This window comes from Pagrus major, chromosome 24, assembly GCF_040436345.1.
Source record: "Pagrus major chromosome 24, Pma_NU_1.0".
In the NCBI taxonomy this organism is placed as follows: Eukaryota; Metazoa; Chordata; class Actinopteri; order Spariformes; family Sparidae; genus Pagrus; species Pagrus major.
Genome location: NC_133238.1, coordinates 15,455,364 through 15,478,627, shown reverse-complemented (window position 1 = coordinate 15,478,627; position 23,264 = coordinate 15,455,364). Strand labels below are relative to the sequence as shown.

The window sequence follows — 23,264 nt, the reverse complement described above, 5'->3', positions numbered from 1 at the left end:
TCATAGCGACTTCAGAAGAGGTTTTTTATTTTTAAAATAAATATCTCTTATAATCACCAGTGTTTCGAAAAAAGTTAATTGATTGTCAATTATAAGAAATCATCAGATGAAGATGTAATTGTTAGTTGAATCTAATATTGTCCTGAAGTAATATGCTCATTTGATCAGCCATGTAATTGTAATATATTACACCAAATATATTTATTAATTATAGTAAATATTTTGCTTGTTAGCAGGTATTTTAAGGCTTTTAGCAGATAAACTCCATATCAGTAATACATGACTGTGTTTCTGTTGTTGACATCATGTCATAACTAAATGTTCAATTCTTGTTCCAGTGTCTCTGGCAGGTTTGGAGGTGAAGTCAAGTTCTTTGTGAATCTGTTCTGTGCAGCAGCAGAGAGAGAACAGCAGACAGGAGAGAAGATACTGGAGCTGTTATCATCAGTGTGCACATATGAAACATTCCCTTTAGATGACATATATGATGTATATCAGTGTGGTTTCCTGCTGGATCTGTACTCCCACCTGAAGGACTATGAGACTGAAACAGGCCTGAGTGTCCTTCCATCATTACAGTCAGTTTTCCAGTCAGCTCCTGCAGTCTGGTCCATAAACCTCTCAGAGAGAAAGAGCTCCATCCTCCTGGAAGTGCTGAAACTCACATCAGAGAAGAAACAAGTGAAGCTGACAGGCTGCTCACATGAAGAGAGTGAAGTGAGGAGTTTCCTACAGTGGCTGCCTCATATCTCACAGCTCAGGTAAGTCGCACTAATAATGTACATTCTGTCTTCAGTATTTATTCAGGAGTATTTTAATATAGTGTGATATTAACACACAGTTATATTATTTCATCCTGTTCCTAAATGTCATTCTCCATGAACAACATGGTCCATCAGGTGGTTTGTAATGCAGCCTGTGTTTCTGTTTTCACTCCTCTTCCATCATATTGTTTCAGTGGTGATCCAGAGTTCTTCCAGCGTGTGTGCACATTAATCTCTGTGAGATCCAGAGAGGAGGCCGAGCAGTTGGCCTCTCTGCTGCAGCTCCTGGGCTTCACCCTGCAGCTAACAGGAGAGTTGGGCTGGAAAACCTGCAGGTCTGTGGGAAGAGTTCTCAGACTCTGTGGTTCTGATGTGGATCTCGTCCTCACACCCAGGAGGAGGTCTGTCAGAGGAGCCTCCCTCCTCTTTAGACACACAACACAACTGCACAGTCTGAGGTTTGTGTTTCTACATTTAATGTTGTTCCTGTAACACCATCTGGTCCAGTTTGAATGTGCAGTTAGTGGTGAACGTCATGATGTCACAGCTGCTTCTCCTCTCCCTCTCTCTGCTTTCAGGCTTTCCAATGGTACGGCCTTGTTTCTGTCTCAGTGGGTAAGAAGGAAGAGAGTGGCCTGTCTGTTGGCTGTTGAGGAGCTGTCTCTCGCCCCTCAGACAGGCCGACCATCAGAAAGAGTTCTGTTGAAGGTCGTCAGTAGTTTGGCGTCCCTGCTGAGATACTGGACAGTCGACCGGTTGGACCTGACAGAGTTCTGTGTCCCTGCTCAGAGTCTCATTCCACTGCTGCTTCATGATGGTCCTCTAACAATCAGGTAAAAGTCTCTCCTGAGCTTCAGAAACACAATCTAATGAATGAAAATACAAAATGTATGAATCATTTACTTTTCTAAGATAAACTCATACATTTCTATCTGCAGACTGAGTGAGAAGATTTCCCAGGAGCTCCTCTCCCTTCTCCAAGACATCCAGGACAAGGACTTGACCTGCTCCTTCTTGAGTAAGGTTGATGGAGACCTGAGCTCGTTCTCTCTGAACTGGGAGGTTCTTCACTATCTGCTGCAGCAGCTGTCAGCTCAGACCATCACTGTGAACCTGAGGAAGAACCGCTTCTCACAGGAGAACATCCCACGTCTGCTTCCCTTTCTGGACAGGATTGTATTTAAAAGGTTCTTAGTTTGTTTTTAACCTTTTTACCAGATGCAGACGTCAGTTTATCTCATTTAATCAGTTGCATCATGTGTTACATCAGTCTGTTGATTCTTTGACTCATCAAAGTGTCCTGGTGAATACACTTTATGTTTTCAGAGCCTGTCCCAGCTTTGTGTTGACTGTCATCACAGAGATCTATAACGCTCGTGCCAGTCCCTTTATACCCAGTTTACTGAGGTCACTGGATCATGTGATCAACCTGACCTGCAGAGAGATGAACTCTGTGGACTGTGATGCTCTGCTCTTCACCCTCCAACACACTGACAGAGTTAAACTGAACCTCTTGTGGACCTCCATACCAACAGAGGAAATGGAGTCCGTCCTCGTTACACTGGACAGAGTTTCTCAACTCAGGTAAAACATTAGTGTTTGTTTGTCAGTGTATCCGTCTTCTTCAACACACAGGACATGATGCATCTCTCACTGTGACAGTTGGAGTAATTATTTCACCGTTTGACTTCATTTTGTCTTAAAAATTAGTTTATCTAACCAGTTTGTTTCCAACTTGTCTGATCATCTGACTTCTTTTGTCTCTTGACTTATAACGAGTATAAGTGAGTCACTGTGTTCTCAGATCTAAGCTATTAAAGCGATGGTCTCTTTGTTTTTATAACTAATAGAAATGAAAGACAAAACTACAATAATAAAACCCAAGTTGTTAAGAAACATGATTATCCTGAATTAATATTATTTGTGGTGTCTTTTATTTGGAATATTTGTTAATCTGCACATCATATCGACAACTGATCGATGAAAGTATGTGGTTATTATTTGTTTAATGTTGTATTTTTCTATCTATTTCCTCTCAGTGTTGACAGAAATCTGCTGCTGAAGTTCATCCACTGCTGTGCTGCCTCTGACGCCCAGCAGGGGGCAGCAGTCAGCCTGCTCAGGACTCTGCAGCACAGGCTGGATCTGTCCTGCTCCTCCTGTGTGGAGCTGCCACAGGAGGGTCAGAGTGAGACTCTCAGTCTGACTGATGAGGACTGCAGGGCCGTCTCCACCATCCTGAGACGCAGCAGCCAGGACACTCAGCTCAACCTGCAGGACTGTGAGGTGGAGGACAGCGGACTGGACCTGCTGCTTCCTGTCCTGGACAGAGTCCTCCTCAGGTGGGAAAGACAACAGAGTGACCTAAACCAGAGAAGAAACTTGTTTATTTTTATGTTTATGCAGCTTAAAGCTTTGCATTGAAACACCTACATCATACTCTGACTCACACCTCCCCAGAATTGTACCTGCACATTGTCACAACGCAGATCGCAACGACTGATTTCTCCACTTGGTAGCATCACGTTTCTGGCTCCTCCTCTGGTGCTTAGTGGCGGTACTGGTACAGGGCATTGTGACCTGTAGTTTCCCCAGTAAACACACTGACCTCTGATGCTGTTCTTGGGTTATACGATGGGTTATACGATTCACAACCACAACTTCAAAAAAGTGATGGCCGACGAGTGAACGCTGGCGCCACTAGCTGCCGCTGCTCGCCGGTAACTTTTTAAGTTTTTAACGCTCCGGGCTTATTGTATGGTCTTATGACCTAATCTGACAGTGTAAGTGCCCTCATTGGGAATATCTCCACGACTTGCCAGCACCATCATCTGTGTGAGTTTGCACTACTGGCTCACCTGTCCTGTCCTGATCTAAGCCTTGCCTGGCGTTCCCTGGCCGTCAACGCTGCCTGAGTCCTCGTCCACGATGTGGGCTGGTAGGACATACATCCTGTTCGTCTGTGCCTGGCTCTTTCTCTTGCCCGTCCACCTGCCAGTGGCGGGTTTGCTCCACTACTCGGCCACTGACCTGCTCCGGCTGCGCTATCACCTGCATGGACCTGCGCCAGAGGCACTCCACCTCCACCCGGACATCACCTTCCAGCCTCGACGGAGATACATCCATCGAGGGTCCCGTCGGAATTTTCAACACAACAGCTCAACAGCAATAAAGTCCATCTGGTCCAGCTCTCGATCCCGCACTCATCGCCCTCCACATTCTACCAACCGGGCTGTCGACCGTAGCGTGTTAGCCCGCCTAGCTCGGTCGGCTAGCACCATCACCAGCTCCGACAGCACTTCACTCAACTTTGCTCTGCTCAACATCCGCTCACTGACAGGCAAGGGACATCTCATCCAGGACTTCGTCACCGACCGTAAGCTAGACTTTTTCTGCTTAACCGAGACGTGGCAACAGCCCCAAGACTACTCCCAGCTCAACGAATCCATTCCTAGTGGGTTTGTTTACATCTGTCAACCCCGTGGCTCTGGCCGGGGGGGAGGTCTCGCGATAATTCACCGCGAGAAGTGGAAAGTCTCGCCAGTATCTGTGCCCATTTCCAGCACGTTTGAGTCTACTGTCTGTGAGTTGTCTGGTCCCACTCCAACCATCATTGCTACTGTCTACTGTCTCTTACTTTGCTGCTTTCCTCACCCATCTATCCTCTCTCTCACCAAACATAATACTGCTGGGTGATTTCAATATCCACATGGACAATACCAATCTGCCCCTCACCAAAGACTTCACTTCCTGCCTAGAGAGTTTCGGTTGTCAGCAATATACCACTATTCCCACACACTCCAAAGGACATATTCTGGACCTAATCTGCTGCTCTGGTGTCACCCCCCTTGACCTAACAGCTGATGAACTCCCCATTACTGACCACTTTCTCCTCTCATTTACAGTGAAACTCACTCTCTCCATTTTTAAAACACCACGCCTCATTTCTTTCCGGAATATAAAGAATATTAACCCCGCCTCTCTCACTTCAAATGTCCAGTCCTTCTGCCACCTTGACATCCATAATCTGTCCACCCCCGATGATCTGGTTTCTCATTACAACACTGGACTCCATAATATTTTAGATTCTCTTGCTCCGCTAAAAAACAGATCGGTCTCTTTCGCTGTCTCCGCCCCATGGTTCACCCCCGATCTTTGTCTCATGAAAAGCAAAGGTCGGCAACTTGAACGACTCCATAGAAAAACTGGTCTCACTATACACAAAGAAATGTACAATAACCACATCTTAAGCTATAAGGACTCCATTGCCAGCACCAAACCCCACTACTACTCCAGTTAATCACTGCCAATGAAGGAAACTCCAAGTCACTGTTCTCCCTCCTCAACAATACCACCAAACCCCAGGACTCTCTCCCCCCTCACTTAAACACAACCTCCTTTTGCAACGCCATTATGTCATTTTTCACTGATAAAATCAAGAACATCCACCTGAACCTCGGATCACTGCCTCACCCCAGCACCTCAGCTGACCTTCCCCCACCCTCACACTCATTTTCCTCCTTCTAGCTCCCCACTCTCTCAGAAATCTCAGAACTCATCCGGAAATCCAAACCATCCACCTGTCAATTGGACCCCCTCCCCACCCAACTTGTTAAAACCTGCCTCCCTTCTCTGGCCCCCCTCATTTCTGCTATCATCCACTCCTCCCTCACCACTGGAACTGTCCCTACACCCTTCAAAACAGCTGCCATTACCCCAATTGTGAAAAAACCTGGCGCTGACCCCTCCAACTTTGACAACCTCCGACCTATCTCCAATCTACCCTTCATCTCAAAAATCCTTGAAAAAACAGTTGCCTCCCAGCTCCATTCTCACCTATCCCACAATAATCTGTATGAACAGTTCCAGTCCGGTTTCCGCCCACTCCATAGCACGGAAACAGCACTCATCAAAATCACCAACGACCTACTTATGGCATCTGACTCTGGACTCCTCACCATCCTCATCCTCCTCGACCTGAGTGCAGCTTTTGACACCATCTCTCACACCACCCTCCTCAGCAGGCATCCTCCATTGGCATCACCCACACTCCCCTGGACTGGTTCACATCCTACTTTTCTGGCCGCACTCAATTCATCCAACTCAAGTCCCTCAAATCCACCCCCTCCTCTGTCACCTCAGGTGTCCCCCAGGGCTCTGTCCTGGGGCCCCTCCTCTTCATCATCTACCTCCTTCCCCTCGGCAACATCTTCCACAAATTTAACATTAACTTCCACTGTTATGCCGATGACACCCAGCTCTACCTCACCACTAAACCTTCATCCTCTCTCCCGCCCACCTCCCTCACCGACTGCATCTCTGAAATAAAAACCTGGTTCACCCAAAACTTCCTTAAACTAAACAGCAACAAAACAGAGGTTCTCCTCATTGGCACAAAATCCACTCTATCCAAAACCGACAGCTTTTCACTCACTATTGACAGTTCCTCCGTTTCACCCTCCCCCCAGGTTAAGAGTCTGGGTGTCATCCTTGACAGTACACTATCCTTTCAATCCCATATCAATAACATTACCAGGTCTGCCTACTTCCACCTACGAAACATCAACCGCCTCCGCCCCTCCCTCACCCCCCACACTGCCGCCATCCTTGTCCACAGCCTTGTCACCTCCCGCCTGGACTACTGCAACTCTCTACTCTTTGGCCTCCCTCACAAATCACTCCATAAACTTCAACTGGTCCAGAATTCAGCTGCCCGCATCATAACAAGAACCCCTCTATCCACCACATCACCCCTGTCCTTCAGCAGCTCCACTGGCTCCCGGTTCATTTCCGTATCCAATACAAAGTCCTCCTGGTAACATTCAAGGCCATTCACAACCTCCCCCCCCCCCCCATATCTGTCAGACCTCCTCCATGTTCCCACTCCCTCCCGCTCCCTCAGATCCTCCTCCTCCATACACCTGTCTGTCCCCTCCGCCCGTCTCACCACCATGGGGAGCAGAGCATTCAGCCGCTCTGCCTCTGGAACTCACTTCCACCCCAACTCAGAAACATTGAATCACTCCCCCACTTCAAATTACAACTCAAAACACACCTGTTCAAAATTGCCTATTCCCTCTGATGCCACGTGCCCTGTCCCATCCCTTCAATCTATTGTAATTGTTCTTATTTTGTGTGTTTTTTATTTTTCATTTATTGATATTGATGTTTATTCTTGATGTATTCTTTTATGTCATTTGTGTATGGTGTCCTTGAGTGTCTAGAAAGGCGCCTTCTAAATAAAATGTATTATTATTATTATTATTATTATTATTATACGCCTCTTCCGGAGCAGCTCTTTATTGTCCGAGTGTCTCTGGGCTTGAGAGAGCGGACAGGCCGGATGTCCAAAGGACAGGCTGCCCCTCCAGGAGCAGCCCAGTGGCAAATGTCACCTTGTCGAAACCAAGTCACATCCTGCATCCAAGATGGGTGTGTATGGAGGAGCAGCCCTCCCTGCTGACACCAGGCCTGTCCACTCTGCCAAGCCCAGAGACACAGCTGCAAACCGAAGGGGTCGGTGTGTTTACTGGGTAAAGTGCAGCTGGCGGTTCCCTGTATCACCACCACCAGCAGCAGAGACACTATGTTGAAAGCCATGCGTAGGTTACACCGTCGGCTCTGCGTAGAATCTACATTCAACCATAAATCAGCCTCAACAATCAGCTCTTTGCTCTGATCCTCCTGTTTAGAGCCAGTAAGACGGTCGTCCTCCAGCTGCTGTCCCTGGTTCCTGTGAACAGTGACAGAGACACAGTGAGACGGGCAGTGTCTCTGTGTGGAGCCCTGGGTGGAGAGCTGGACCTCAGTCACACCACACTGGATCAGAGGGCCTGTGGAGCTTTGGCTCAGCTGCTGGACGTCTCTGAAGGACTGACAGAACTGGACCTGAGTCACTGTGAGCTCACTGACCAGCTGCTGCTCACACTCCTCACACATCTGCACAAAGTACAAGTCCTGGAGTGAGTATCAGTCTGTCAACATCCACGTGTTCATGTGACAAAATGTATATATTTCTAGTTATGTCCTTGATGTGTGTCTGTCCCTGCTGTTGTGTGTTGGACAGTAGCTGTACTGTCTCCACCAGCAGCAGGCTGATATAATTCACCATCATAAATATCCTCTGTGTCACTTTCTGTGTCTGTGTTACAGTCTGAGTCACAATAAGATCACTGATGCTTCAACTGACATGTTACTTGAACTGGTCTCCATCAACCCGTCCATCGACGCTGTGCGGTGAGCAAACATTCATCACTGCACCGTTCATTTATTAAGACGTTTGTACTTCATCATCTCAGATGAGTCAGTGCTGTCACACGTTATTGTGGCTTAGTGAGTGATGTTTCTCTCTGCTTTGGTCTTTTTCTAGACTCTTCAGGAACAACATCGAGGACAGAACTCCTTTTAAGAAAGACGAGCGGTTTGAAATCTGGTGAAGCAGCCGTCAGTGTGGTGGTAACGTGCTGATCAGGGAGTCATTGATGTCTCATGATCGTTAGATGAAAATATGACTTTGGTACGATTACTTGTTACTGTTTTGGTGGTCGACTCTCAGGTTTTACACATCAGGTTATTTGTTTGTGATGATTTAATTTTTTTTTTGTGACAAAATAAATGCCAATTTATCTTTTATCCTTTTTGTGATAACTGTATTTTTGCACTACAGGTTTCTGTACTTTTATTTTGTGATAACTTTATTCTGGGATGAATGTTGAACGCTAATGATGAATTACTGATACTGAAACTAATGTTTGGATAAAAATCGTTTAGGTAAAAATTATTTTGGGAAAAATTGTAAATATTCGTACACATATTATGTCCTTTACTCCACCTGTGTACATTCTTATTCTCTTTTACTTTTAATTTACTCTAAACTGTTTCATTCATCTTTCCATCAAACTTTGATGCACATTTATTGTTGTTTTTTTAGCATTGACCATCTTTGATGCACATGTATGATTTTTTTTGCACTAACAATCTCCGATGCACATGTGTTATTTCGCATTGAACTTTTCAATAGATGATTTTTGATGCACATGTATGAAATGTTTTTTAACATTAAATCCTGATGATGAATTACAGGTATGTTTAGATAAAAATCCTTTAGGTAAAAATTATTTTGGGAAAAATTGTAAATATGCGTTTACATGATAATGGTCATTTACACCGCCTGTGTACATTTCTTAATTTTTTTAAACTTTTAATTTACTCTTAATTGTTTCATTAATCTTTTCAGCAAACTTTGACACACTTTTTTTTTTAGCATTGACCATCTTTGATGCACATGTGTTATTTCACATTCATCTTTTAAATAGATGATTTTTGATGCACATGTATGAAATGTTTTTTTTAACATAGACGATCTTTGATGCAGTGTATGAATGTTTGTTTTAGCATCATCCTTTTGAGAGGATCTTTGATGCACATGTATGATTTTTTTACATAAACAATGTCTGATGCACGAGTTATTTCGCGTTCATCTTTTAAATAGATGATCTTTGATGCACATGTATGAAATATTTTTTAACAAACGATCTTTGATGCACATGTATGACATGTTTTTTTTTAACATAGATGATCTTTGATGCCGTGTATGAATTGTTGTTGGGTTTTTGTTGGGATTCAGAAGGTTGTCTGGAGGCCAAGAGCAGCCAGCAGTGTTTGATAATAACCATCTGGAGATCATGACTCTTCTCTTGTTCATGATTCTGTAGATTTGTCTTCAGCGTGTTCATATTTATGTGATAACTCTCAGGTTTTACACATCAGGTTGTTCTGTTGGGTCCACGATTACATCCTTTTTTTTATTGTAACAAAACTAATAGAGGCCATAACTGTTCCTTGATTTTATGAGTTGGCCTAATTTATCATTTTGTATTATTAACTGAATTTATTTTTACTTTGTGACAACTGTATGTTTGTATTTTGGGATGAATGTTGAGTTCACTGTGGAGAAGAATGACTCTATAATGATATCTCAAAGTAACGATGCAATAAAGGTGCTTTCAGGAGAAAATCATGTTCAGTAAATTATCTCAAGTAAATGATGTAAAAAATGTAAATATGAGTTTTGTTTTTATTTCACATTTTAAATGAAGTAATGCCTGATCTCTGTTTTCTTCATACAAACATTTTCTAAGCTTTTCCTCATTAAAACAGTTAATTGACTGTAAAGTGCAGTAATCAGTGTTTCCTGATGAAAATGTGTATAAACCCACTAACAGCCGAGTTACTGTTCCAGAGAGAGACCTGGTTCTGAGACCCGGTACAACGTCTAAGAACCAGTTCTTCCACCAAAAACACTTTTAACACTTTCTGGAAATACAATGACTTTTCTAATATATTGTGAAATGTACAGTTGTAAATATATCAATAAATATATTTTTTTACAAAAGAGCCAAAAGCTTGTTGCAACATTATTCTGTGATGTTTGTATGATTTACATTTATTACAGTTATCAAGTTTTAAAGCATTTGAACCATTTCAGTCACATGAAAGTGAAGAACAGTACAAAAGTTTTTATCAATGATGAGATTTAATCTGCGAAAGGGAAATGTGATAATAACAAAATGACGACATGTTGAAGTTGGAGTAGGTGAAATACTTCGAACTCAAAGTCCAGAGATCTTCAAAGGAAGTCAACAAAGATGTCTGTGCCTTCAACAACTAACAACAGACACAGACACATCAGCTTCCTGGTTCCAGAAAGATAAATATACTGTACGTCATGAAGTTTATTGAGAACAGAGATGTGCTTGTGAAATGTCAGCTGTCTGTTGTCTGCAGTGTTTCTCTACACAGAGGAACCAGACCTGAACATAAACAGGGAGAGAGGCTCAGTGAAGGTGCAGTTCAAGGTCCAGACCCACTGCTGCTCCACGAGAGGAAGAGGAGGGAGGAGGATGTGTGGCTGCTACGCTGTCATTGTGCCGGGTCCAGCTGAGGCCTTTTGTTTGGTCCAGTCCTGCTGCACGTTGTGTCCCTCATGTTTACACACTGACCCCCGAAACTTTCCCCGTCATGTTTTCTGTTGTCAGGTTCAATTTACAACTTCATTTGTGTAATGTGTGGTTCCTTTATAGCTCGCAGCGTATCAGACTGGACCGCTGACATCCTGAAACACACCGAGGAACCTAAAAAGAAGGAAGGGTCGTCACGGCACTGAATCTGTCGCTGGTGCCAGACTGTGGTGTCAGCTGCATTGAAGTCTATGGGAGATGATGGAGAAACTCCCTGAAAGCCAACACATCTACGTCGTCTGACTTCTGATGAAGAAATGCCTCCAGAAGATGACAGAACACAACGCGATCAGGATAATTGTGCAGCTCCTTCATCAGAAAGTGAAACTCTCCTCGCTCTCGTCTTGTTTTCAGGATTGGATGGATCTTTTCAGCTATTGTCTTTTCCTTTTCTCAGGAGGTGAGGACAACCAAACCATCCACTTCATCTCGTATTGTGAATTTTCACAGCAAACAGAGTGAAGACACATCGGTCATCACTGTCTCTCCTTCTGATTCTTCTGTAAGTCACGGCTAAATGAACCCGTCCTTCACAGGTCGTCCTCCCACTAACAGCGACCAGCCTGGTGATCAGGATGTGACGGCTTCTCTCTCACTTTTATTAGTTTGTGTTGAGTTGTTTGTTCCTTCAGAGAGCCTCTTCATACCTGAGTGTCCAGCCTCCAGCGTGGGTCCTTCTGTCAAAGCTGTTCATCTATGTTGGATCGCAGCGTCTCTGAGGTGGTGAAGGACAGTAGAGAAGTAGAGATGGTGGCTGACTGTGTTGAGGAGAGACCAGACTGTTCTGGATCCTTCAGTGTGAACTACAAACACAATCAGAGGTGCTGGAGATGTTACTTCAAGGCTGGTGATCAACAGACTCAGCTGGTAAGGAAGTGCAGCTCTGTGCTGTAGATGAGATGGAGAGCTGGTTGAGAGGAAATGTCAGCGAGGATGAGGAACAGGATCAGTGCCATCCTGGATGTTCCTCTCAGCCCGCTCTGTGACACACTTTGTCGTGACACAGCTTCTGTGTTTTGTTGACATTCTGGTTCTCTAACTTTCCATCCGGCAGTATTTTTCCTGCTGTTCTCAGCTCTTAGATTTGGCATTTTGTCACCGTCGGTTAACGAGGTGATTTTTACTAAATAAAAGTAAAAAAGTTGCCAACTCAGCTCCAGTCTGTGTTGTGAGGAACGTCCCAACACTCATGTTTCACCTGTTTTGCAGCGGTGGAGAAAAGTACTCACGTCCTTTACTGAAGTAAAAGCAGAAATACCGCAATCTAAAAATATAACGAGTCAAAGGTCTGCATTCAAAATGTTACGTAAAAGTCCAGAAGTGTCAGGAAAATGTCCTTAAAGTATCAAAAGTACTCGTGCACAATATTATTTAGTACTTGTGCTATTATTATTATTCAGTTGTTATTACTGACAAATACATTTAATTTCACCCACAAAGAGTCAAACAGAAAGCTTTAAATGTTGAAACAAACCGTGTGCCGCTCTGAAACACTGATTCTTTAATGATGTGATGTATTTTCCAAACTGTTACTTTACATCTGTACACACCTGGCTGCCAGGTTATCAGGCAGACCAGCCCCGAGCTGAAAGTAATGCAGTCTGATACAGCAGTCCTACAACACAGCGTCCCTTCATGAAGCTTTAATGTTCAGAGGAAGTGATTCAACATGTTGCTGCAGAGTGTGCTGCTGTTGTTGTCTATTATTTTATATAATATTTAGTATCTTGTGATCAGAAGTGATTCAAATCTGTCATTAATTTGACCTTCAAAACACAATTATAACTCCAGGATGACTTGTTTCAGACAGAAGTCCTGCTGCCAGGCTGGAGTTCACCCCTCAGTTTGTGATTTGTTGTCCAGCAGTGACATCTGGTGGATGTTAATGCACATTACATGACATACATGACATTATATTAAGAGTTCATACAGGAAACAAAGTGAAAGTAAGTCACAGCAGCAGCAGCAGAGTGTCTGAAGCTGTGTCAGGATTTATAAACACACAGAGAAACCCACGGGCCGAAACCTCTGGAGGACAAACTGCTGTCTGTGTCACACAGGTGAGTTTCAGGAAGCAGAGCGCCTTTAAACTGTATTAAGAAGAGGAAATGGAGAGGAGACCATGCAGAGAGGGACTATAAAACCTCCAAAGTTTAACCTTCAGTTAAGATACGTGACGCTGGTGCTGCTGTGGTAAATATAGTTGTTATTCACCGATGGGTTAATGTTTATTTTGTAATGTTGATAATTCAATTTAGATTTGACACATTGTACACACACAAATAAATGTACACGTTTGATAGATTTGAACCAAAACAGACTTTAATTCATGAACACCTGGTGACGTAACCAGGAAACACTCCGAAGGCTGGACCGTCCATGGATGTGTTATATAACTGGATACCGGACCGGAAAATGGCGGCCGTTGATTTCAACGGAGTGGAATCACTCCGGACCAGTCCGGTATCCAGTTATATAACACATCCATGGTCTCCGAAGGCCGCGGCCTTGAAGGATGCAGCCCCTGAATTGGGCCACAGATCCAGACGAGGCCCGAACATTTTCAGGACTTCTGTCTGATGTTGTTGTGTATCATGAGGCTCTACCTCATGTTTGACTGAACACTTCACTCTATGAAAAGTCTTTATTTCGGTTTAAAGAGGGTTAAAACTGTGAATTGCCGCCACGCATCGTTTGTCGTGTAAAGTCGGCGTATTTAGTTCATTCGGGCGCCATTTTGTCACTTCCTGTCAGTTTTATTGTGAAAGGCCCAGGCCGGATGTGGCAGTTAGTAACGGCACCTGCCGGAGCTCGCGGTGTGTGTCGGATGGAGACGGTGTGCACAGGTGAGTGTGGCGGTCGTGTCTCTGACAGGATTTATTAACCTCACCTGGATATTTGTGAGTATTTAAAGCGGACTGTTATTGGACGAGTTAGCTGTTAGCAAGTCCGTGTAACTGACGGCGGGTAACGGCGAGGTGACTTTTATCTTTCTGCTTTGTAACAAGCTAATTATGACTTTCAGGACGAATTATGACTTTCAGGACAAATTACAAAAATAACATTCATGAAACATTTATCACATCAACCCTTCAGTTTAGTTTCTCCGTGGACTGGACACAAATCTGAGCGTTGAGGCGGTTCGGCCCTGATTTAACATCGTTAGCTTCCTTCTTGAAGGCAGCGAGAAGCTAACAGCTTCCTGCTTTGTGCTCTTTTCCTTTTGCTTTCTTTACTGCGACATATTTCATATTTTTGATGTGTATGTGACAGTCTGTTGTATTTTTCTATACGTGGAGAGGGTTTTATTAGATTTTAGTGCCTTTATCAGTCAGATTTTGTTCCTTTATTGATTCCTGATCAGATTTAGTGGCGCTAGCTGTAGCCTGAGAGCTAACAGTCCGTCTGCTATCATGGAAAATGAAATGAAAGAATATTTGTGCAGCATTTGTTGGAAAAAATCTGCTTGTTTTGCGTTAATGTTATTTTAAACAGGATATTTATCCTCAGTAACGTAACGCAAATAAATTCACAATGAACAACTGTCAAAACAACATGCTGTCCTCAATAAAAGGAATTGATACAGTTTAGATTTAGATTATTTAGATTATATATGTTATAACTTTCCTCTTTTTCCAGAACACAATGAAGAAACAGATGCAAACAGTAAAGTAAGTAGCAAAGTTAAAGTTAATTGTTAAACTGTAAAATGTACTGCCTCCATTACATACTGTATGTATATAATATCTATCAGCTGATATATCTGTCTGAGTTTTCTTACCGGCCCAGAGTCTCGCTGAATTGTATCGGCGAGACTACTGGTGAAAAATCCAGTATCTGTGAGGCTCGGGTACCATTCAGATGGATCAGACAATTTATCACTGGTTCTCAACGGTACCGGTTCTCGATACCCATCCCTCACTCTATTTTAGGGTTAATAAAAGTAAATATTATAGTTTATACTAAACCTTTATGGTCGTCAATCTCAGGATGTAGCCCCACCAACTAATCAATCATGCCGCCTTTATCTGGGACTCTCTTCTGACTTGATGATGTCATGTGACTGTTTTTTGTTCTTTTTTCTTGGTGATCAGGAAAACCTCAAACCAAAGACACTGAATGGAGTCTATCATCAGCAGAGACCTCTGTGTAAGTGTTTCTCTCTGATATACAGTCAGTTTGTGTCTGTGTATGATGTGGTCTCAGCAAATAATCATTTGCTGTCTGTTTTCTTCGTTAATGCAGTATAAATGTAGTTCAATCACTCAATCAAACTTTATAGAACTTTAACACAGCAAAGTAACACAGTGTTTCACACTATGAGAACAATAAAAACAATATCCCTCCACCCCCCCACACACAGACAGTACAGTACATACACAGCAAGCAATTAAAACAGGATATGAGGAAACACTAACTTGAGTGAAACGCAGGAACAAAGAACAATACAGGAACAAGAGACATTTATTACTTAGTTTAATGCTATAATTAATACAAAATAATTTTAGTAGAATCACAACGTCTGAGAGAACAACCCCATCCAGCACCCCTCCCAACACCAACTTCTTCACCACAAGCCCAACAATCCAAGCGAGAAGCAAAATCAAAGACACCCCAAAACCCATGCACACACCCCAAAAGACTCAACCTCTTCCCATACCACCATCTGCAATGGAAAAGACAGCATCACATCTGAAACAACTGCAAAACAGAAGCATCCAGACCAGTGGTCACCAACACTAATGCTAATTTTCAGGTTCATACTTTTATTTGGGGGTCCTAGTAGAATAAGTTTACATACTTTAATTTTCAAAAAACACATTATTTTTCTCACATGCGTTGCTTCAGCATCCCTGTACACACTGTGTCTTGAACGCTCTGTTTTAGCCACGGAGTGAGACATCTTGATTCTGTTCAGTCCTTGATGAGAGTTGCACATGTGCATTACTTAACGGGCAGGATGTAGCCAATCAGAGACAGAGTAGGCAGGTCATGCCGAGTAAGGTAGTGTGATCAAAAAGAAAGTCTACTGACTGACTGGAGTGTATTTATTTTATAGTAAATATATGAAAATATGTATTTATATAACGGCTGTTACATAGTGACGCACATAAGCTACAGAAGTAAAGGCTCAACTCCAAACCAGGCGTTTCAGGCAGTGCAGGAGTGATTTCTGTGGGAGACAGTAACTCCCTTTGGCCTGGACTTTGGGCTTTTTCACTTTGCAAACCTCTTACATGCACAAAAAAGCTTCATAACACAATAAAGAAAAGGCAAAACCCAAAAAGCAGAATGTGACCTCTTTAAAATCGATTGTGAAGCTTAATGGTAGCCAGTAGAGATTTTAAAATTGGTTTAATGTGTGCTCTCTTTCTCGGCAGCTCTTAAATCTGCCCTTTCATCGTTTTAGTTACGTAAAATATGAAACTATTTATAATGATAATTTGCATACAAAAATAATGTACCACATAATATACAAAAAGGACGTCGCAAAGTAGAACTCGAGACCATCTTGGAATTGGATCACACCAGCAGCGACACCGATCAACATTCTGACCCGTAGTCAGCACCACAGTATAACATGAATAAACAGTACTCATGGGTGCAAATTAGAGTTGATCACAACCAATACCTACCTATGACAAAACAAACATTGGATATTTTTTATGCCATTTCGACATAAACACGGTCGCAGTCAATGCAGGCTCCCATCCGCTAATAGGACCAATTAGCCTCCTACCTAACTGATCTACTTGCTAACAGCAGGTAGTCACTACAGCCAAAAGTAGCTACAGTAAATTGTATAATAAGCAACTGTAAGCAGTTATGCTGTCCCCAATAGTTTTGGTGATACCCTCAAATTTTTTCCATTTCTAACAAATTACATCCAGAGAATTCCAAGAATTCTCAAAGAAGGATCGAAGTGAGATTTCAGGCATTTTGGATGGTTATCCTCTGGACTCCACTAGAGTTGAAAATAAGGTCAGTCAGAATTTTAACAGTTTGGTGTGATTGGTTCAGAAACAGATCTGTGCTAAAGATCATCCTGGAGTTGTTCAAGTAGTTCTGTACTGAAGAGCTGAATAGTTGAGAGAGATAGACACTGCTGCTGAAAGACAGTCAGTAAGATGAATATTTAGGATGTTTGGGTGGAGTAATACTATTCTAATGATGTTTAGACAGTCCTGCAAAAACATTACTGTTACTCTGAGAGATTTTAGACATTTAATGCAATAGTTAATACATCACAGGCAACATAATTGTTGTAATTAACACTTTCTTCAATGTGTTTTTTGTTCTCCAGATCATTGAAGTTGGATCTGTGTGTGCAGAATATACAGACATCAGGACACATGGCTTGTACAACACAGTCTGCCTTAGAGTACGTCAGAAGTGCCAGAGTCCACCTTGTGAGAGAATTAAAGAGTCTCTCAGTGATTGTGGAGAACTTGTATCAGCAGGAAGTTTTCAATGATGAAGAGGTCAGTGAAATTCAGGCAGAGAGAACTGACTTTGATAAAACCAGGAAAATACTGGACTCAGTCATAAGAAAAGGAGAAGCAGCCTGCTACGAGTTCCTCAAGATTATTGACATGACGAGGAAGAGGACCTTAGGGAGGCCGTCGCTCCTCCCTGAGAAAAATAGTGCAGCTTCTTCTGAGACCAAGAAGTTTGACCTTCTCCTCTGGATCAGCTGCTTTTCTTTCAAGGAAGACACACAAATGGATTCAAACTACCTGCAAGGTATTGAGAAGCAGAATTCTAATAGTGTGTCATATTTTCATTGTTTATCTTTTATGAGTTTAATAATGCACTTTAATGTATATATGTGCAAATATTACTTGTGTAATGTCATAGTAGTTAATTAATGGTGCATTTATTGACTCACAGTTGTTTTTATTTTAGGTTCAAGGCCGTGCCACCAATATCAGAAAAAGTTGAAGTCAAAAGCACAAAAAATATCAAACGAGTTTTGGAAATCCAACAAAAATCTGTTTGGAGAAAACAAGCCTGATCTGTCGTACACTTCACTTGTATTAGACACGCAAGGAAGTGTTTCTCCATCTAAAATAAAGAAATTCAAGAGCAAGAAAAGCAGGAAGAGTCGCCCTAAAAAGATGAAGACATACATCCCTGAGGCCAGATCAGAAACTTCCCCCAGTGACCTGCTGAAAACAGATGAAAACATACTCCTGGTCGGTAAACCTGGAATCGGAAAGACAGCGCTCAGTCATGAACTGTTGAAACTCTGGGCAGAAAGAGACTCCAAGGAGCTGGATTACATGTTTTACTTTGACATGAGAGAAACATCACACATCAAGAAGGACATGAGCTTGGAGGATCTTCTTTTCAATGTGTTCAGTGAACCACATAAATTCAAAGAAGAGGTCTTAGAGGATATGAAGGAGAACTCTGACAGTGTTACAATCATTTTTGATGGCGTCACAGACCTCTCTTCTTCAGTGGTGCGGAAAATTGTAGAGAATGACCTACTACCTGATGCCAAGGTCATCATCACCTGCAGACCAGATGATGAGGACCTTTTTTCGGATGACTTTCTCAGAGTGGAAGTGAAAGGCTTTAGTGAGCAGAGCGTCAAAACATACTTATCTCCATTGCTAGGTGAAGAACAGGAGAAGGTGTTGAGCAACGTGGAGTTGTTAACTCTTTGCCATGTCCCAATGTATGCACTGATGGTGGCTGCCTGCTTTTCATCTCAGACACCAGAAGACTCTCCGCAGCCAAACAGTATAACTGAAATCTACATCAATATCGTTCGTTTCTGTCTTCAAATGAACAGCAACAAAACAACAAACAAACATCTGAACTCCTTCATCAGCAACAAGAGTGAGGAAATACTGTCTTTGGCTGAGGCGGCTTTTCATGCAACTGAAGGAAAAACTGTGAACCTGACAGAACTTCACTGTGAAGACAGCTGTGTCCTTTCCTTCCTGAAACCACTTTTTCTTAAAGTCGGCCCCACTAAGACAGTAACCACATATGCATTTCTTCACTACACGATGCAGGAGTTTTTTGCAGCACTGTGGCTCCTGAAGAATCCAGATAAGATCAAGGATGTTTTTCAGCAGTGCCTCACTGAGGAGATGAAACACATGAAACATCTGATCCCTTTCATGTGTTGGTTGTTGACTGAGAAGAGCCCCAGTTTGATGAAGTGTCTGATTCCAGATCTGGAGCTCAAGAAAACATCTCAGTGGTTCTTTGAGGAAATGATGAGCACATTTTGTCCTTGTCTGTGTAAGAAAGATGAGGCTGATACTGAGGACAGTGGGCTTGATGTGGACATGCTGTTTTTCTGCCAGTGCTTGTATGAGTCCCAGTGTCCTGAAGCATGCGTCTACTTTTTGGACAAACTGGACTTCCATCTTGATCTCAGTGAAGAGAGTCTCAGTCCTTACTCCTGCTGTGCTGTGGCCTACGTGGTCACTCAGTCGAAGGAGAGAAAAGTATCCCTGAACCTCAAGGACGTCGCGGTGTCAGAACAAGGAATGAGACGACTATCTGGATGCCTTCAACATGTCCAATGGTATGTATGAGCACTTGTCAAATCACTTCTGAGGTGACAACATACACCCATCAGCCAAAACATTAATGCCACTGACAGGTGAAGTGATTAACATTGATCATGTTGTTACAATGCAATGCTCTGCTGGGAAAACCTTGGGTCCAGGCTTTGCTTTGGTTGGCACTTCACACACACTGCCCATCCAACACTGTTGCAGGCCGAGTACACCTCCCCATTGCAACTGCACTCCCAAGTGGCATTGGCTGGGCAGCAGGGCAATGTGCCCTCCTACACTGCAAAATCTGCTTTGAATGGCCCAAAGACCCTCAGGCCTCTACCTGGTCTCCAAATTTCCTAGGTCCAAGGTTTTCCTGAATGAACATTGCATTGTAACAAGATGATCAGTGTTATTCACTTCACCTGTCAGTGACTTTAATAATTTTGTTAATTGGTGTATCTAGTAGAACTGAATTGTTCTTCTCCCTTTGCAACAACTTATTCTATTTATGAATCCAAGAAGTAAAGACAAAATAGGATGACCCCATGACCCTAATGACGGCTGGAAAAATGTTAAGGGAAACTACTTCTAGGGGTGAAACGCTACATGTATCTATTCTGAACCAATATGGTGTGATGCATGCAGTCACATGACGAACACTTATGTCATATGGTGAGAGTGCATGTCAGTGGGCAAGAGTATAACCGTTCTGATCACACTCCAATCCAGTAAGTAGTGTCAATGCTCCTGAAAGCTGTTTTATATAAGCCCTTAAACAACAAAGCAGAAGAAGAAGACACAAACAGAAAAAAGAAGAAAAAACTGTTGTTTGTTATGGGCGAGTCCAGATGAGACACTGGAGCTATAGGACCTGTCTGCTTCCTTCAAATCAGATGTGTGGGAAGGCTTCAGAGAGCGAGTGATGGATCAGATAATGGTGGTGTGTCGGTGCATTTCCACAGTTCTTTGCAAGTGGAAGCACGTCAACATGTTAAATTAGATGCCATCACACAAATCTGTCACCAGAAAGAGGCACATACAGTCCAACACTGTAACCCTGCTGTTTCTAAGCAGCCTCAAGATGTGAAAGCAGACAGGACCAAAAACAGTTCTGAAAAAATGATCATCTATATCATATTTATACTTGTTTTTTGATAAGCAGCTGTTTGCAGGAAATAAATGAAAATAATCCTTTTCTTCCCCGTTTTACTGAATTGGTACTGAACCATTACTCCTGTACCACCAAGGTACGTGCTGAACCATGACTTCTGTGTATCATTACACCTCTAGGTACCTCTGCTGTAGCTTCTTTAAACTGAACAGCCTTTTGTTATGATACTTCACTGTTGCACTACCCTGCTACTTTTATAATGAGGAAATGGTGTCTCATTGTTGTTTAAATTATAGGTGTGACCTTCTGCGGCTACAGCTGTGGGAGATTTTCCTACTCAGTGAAGGGCAGATGGACCACACCAGCTTACTCAGCCTTGATGGAAATCAGTTGCACCTTCCAGTTGTGGGTAAAAGGCGGCTGTTTGAAAGAGCAGTTAAAGTCATGCAGAAGATGACGTCGAAGGTTAACGTCTGCCTCCACTGGGATAAATCAACTGGCATCTGCCAAAGTCTGTGCGACTCCCTCTTTGAGGCGTTGCCATACCTCAGCTCACTCAGGTATGTAGCTTTTGTTTTGTGTGATAATGATTCCACATTAATGTTTATCCTTCTGTAAAACTGTCAGTGTAGGAATGAGTACCAACCATGTCTTGCTCTCTTGTCCGGAAGGTGGCCAAATAGCACTGGATAGTTAGGCTAAACATTGGGGAGGGAAAATCAGAATGTTTACTTGTTCTGTTTTTCATATTTGCGTTAACTGTTGTGGACTTGAACATGAAACACGTTTCACAAAAACAAGATTCACAGTGCAACTCATGGCTCGATCAAAGAGCTTGATTGACTGATTGAGCTTGCTGGGTTTGTAATATTGTTCATTCATCAATCAGAGGCTTTAACCCACCCCCTGACTTTTGATGAAGGAAATTGACAGATCTGTTTATTTTGTTGCAGCAAGTTACACAACAGATCAATAAAAGTATGAATACATATATGAATAAGTAAATAGATAAATGTCAAATATATATTTCATGTCTCAATTATTTAGTACATTTATTTATGGTGACAATTAAGCATTACATTTCATAATTATTTATTCATTTAAGCATTTTGACTAAGAGAAAGTCAGCTGCACAGACCAGGGTTGAACTATACACACACGTTTATTGTTACAGATGACAGGATGTTTTATTTTAAATCTGATTTCCTTAATTCTTTCATCATTCAATTTTTTATTTATCAGCATTTTTGTGTCCCTCCCAAACTTGTATTTGTGTTGCTTCTGGGTGAGCTCAGGTCTTTTTTGTCTCCCCTCTCTCACCTGTAATTTAAACAGTGGCTAATACATTAAAGCCTGTTCACCGTTTAACAATCAGTAGTTGGCTGACTAACTAAGTATTGCATCTATATAGACACCGTGAACCTTAAAGTTAAAATAAACGTCTAAATATTGGTTCCAATTGTTCTCCACAGTTATATGTGGATGACACAGTTATATACACATCTGATTCTGATGTAACTCAGATTTACTGCTCTGTGTAATCAGGATTTTCTTTTGTTCAAAAATGTTTGTTTTTTTAAAACAATCTCATTTTCACTAAGATGAAGTCTTCTATGTTCTTTATGAGACATGATCTCAATCATGAATCTGCTGAGTTGGCTATTCATTTTACTGATGTGCCTCCACTGAACAAAATAGTTTGATTCGGAATTTATTTTTATGCCTCATATTGATTGTATTAGAAATAAAAATATGTGCTAGTCTCAACAATATTTTTTATAAATGTATTGTTTTACTCTCCAAGTAAGTAAACAAATTGTCCAACAGCTTTTATAACAAGTTTATCCTCTTCAATTTTAAAATGAATAGACGAGCAGAGTTTCTATAGTTATGCGTTGATTGGATGAAGAAGGTGTTGCATAATCTTTGATCTCTTGCATCACCACCAAGTTTGTTTTCCTTATTTTATTGTACAGTCTCAGAAATTCTGCAAAAGAAAACACTGTTTGATACATCTGTTTGTTATCATGCAGCTCCAGGAGGACCTACAGAGGTCTACGACTACAGGAACAGGACCAATGCCACGGGACATCAGAGAGGGAATCAAAGCAGCTGTTACTGGATTTATGCCTGAAAGCAGCACTTCACAAAGGAGAACGCTTTCCCAATGTAGCGATTTCTCTCTTCTCACTGTTTTCTGTTAACGCTGACTTAAATAACATCCTTCTGGATTTGTATCAACATGTCGTGAGTGAAGGGTTTTTTAGTGTCATTCCAAAGCTGATTCCACTTTTCCAGTCAGCTCCTGCAGTCTGGTCCATAAACCTCTCAGAGAGAAAGAGCTCCATCCTCCTGGAAGTGCTGAAACTCACATCAGAGAAGAAACAAGTGAAGCTGACAGGCTGCTCACATGAAGAGAGTGAAGTGAGGAGTTTCCTACAGTGTCTGCCTCATATCTCACAGCTCAGGTAAGTCACACTAATAATATGTATTTAAAAATATCATGTGACTTACTTCAGATGAGGTGGAAAAAATCTGGCCTATACCCACCTGTATTTTAAAAAAAATAATTAATTGTCATTTACAGAAACACATCACAGACATAATGATGCAAGTTTTAGTTACCAGCAAGTAATTTCTGTATTCCAAGTACTGTACACATTTGATCAGTCCACATAAACGTTATGTCAGTGTGTAGTTTTATAGATGACATGCTGTTTTATTCCAAGCACCCACATGTATTTATTCCTTAATTACCCAGAGTTGATCTACTTGACACTATTCTGTTGTTGACATCATGTCATAACAAAATGTTCAATTCTTGTTCCAGTGTCTCTGACAGGTT

At 42.1% G+C, this 23,264-nt stretch overlaps 1 protein-coding gene across 1 annotated transcript; it reads left to right on the top strand.

The window, feature by feature from the left end:
• The first annotated feature begins 866 nt into the window (after positions 1-866).
• Positions 867-8,356, top strand: LOC141020475 (uncharacterized). Its single transcript, XM_073495563.1, has 8 exons — positions 867-1,222; positions 1,343-1,597; positions 1,703-1,951; positions 2,091-2,348; positions 2,804-3,106; positions 7,457-7,726; positions 7,917-8,000; positions 8,134-8,356. Exons 1-8 carry the CDS (start codon positions 867-869, stop codon positions 8,198-8,200), a joined length of 1,842 nt encoding a protein of 613 aa, XP_073351664.1. The 3' UTR covers positions 8,201-8,356.
• Positions 8,357-23,264: the final 14,908 nt, after the last annotated feature.

Coding starts and splice junctions, on each gene's coding strand:
- LOC141020475 (XM_073495563.1), top strand. CDS start 867: ATGTCATTCTCCATGAACAACATGGTCCATCAGGTGGTTTGTAATGCA. Junction 3,107..7,456: donor CTGGACAGAGTCCTCCTCAG/GTGGGAAAGACA, acceptor CCTCCTGTTTAG/AGCCAGTAAGACGGTCGTCC. Junction 8,001..8,133: donor CCGTCCATCGACGCTGTGCG/GTGAGCAAACAT, acceptor GTCTTTTTCTAG/ACTCTTCAGGAACAACATCG.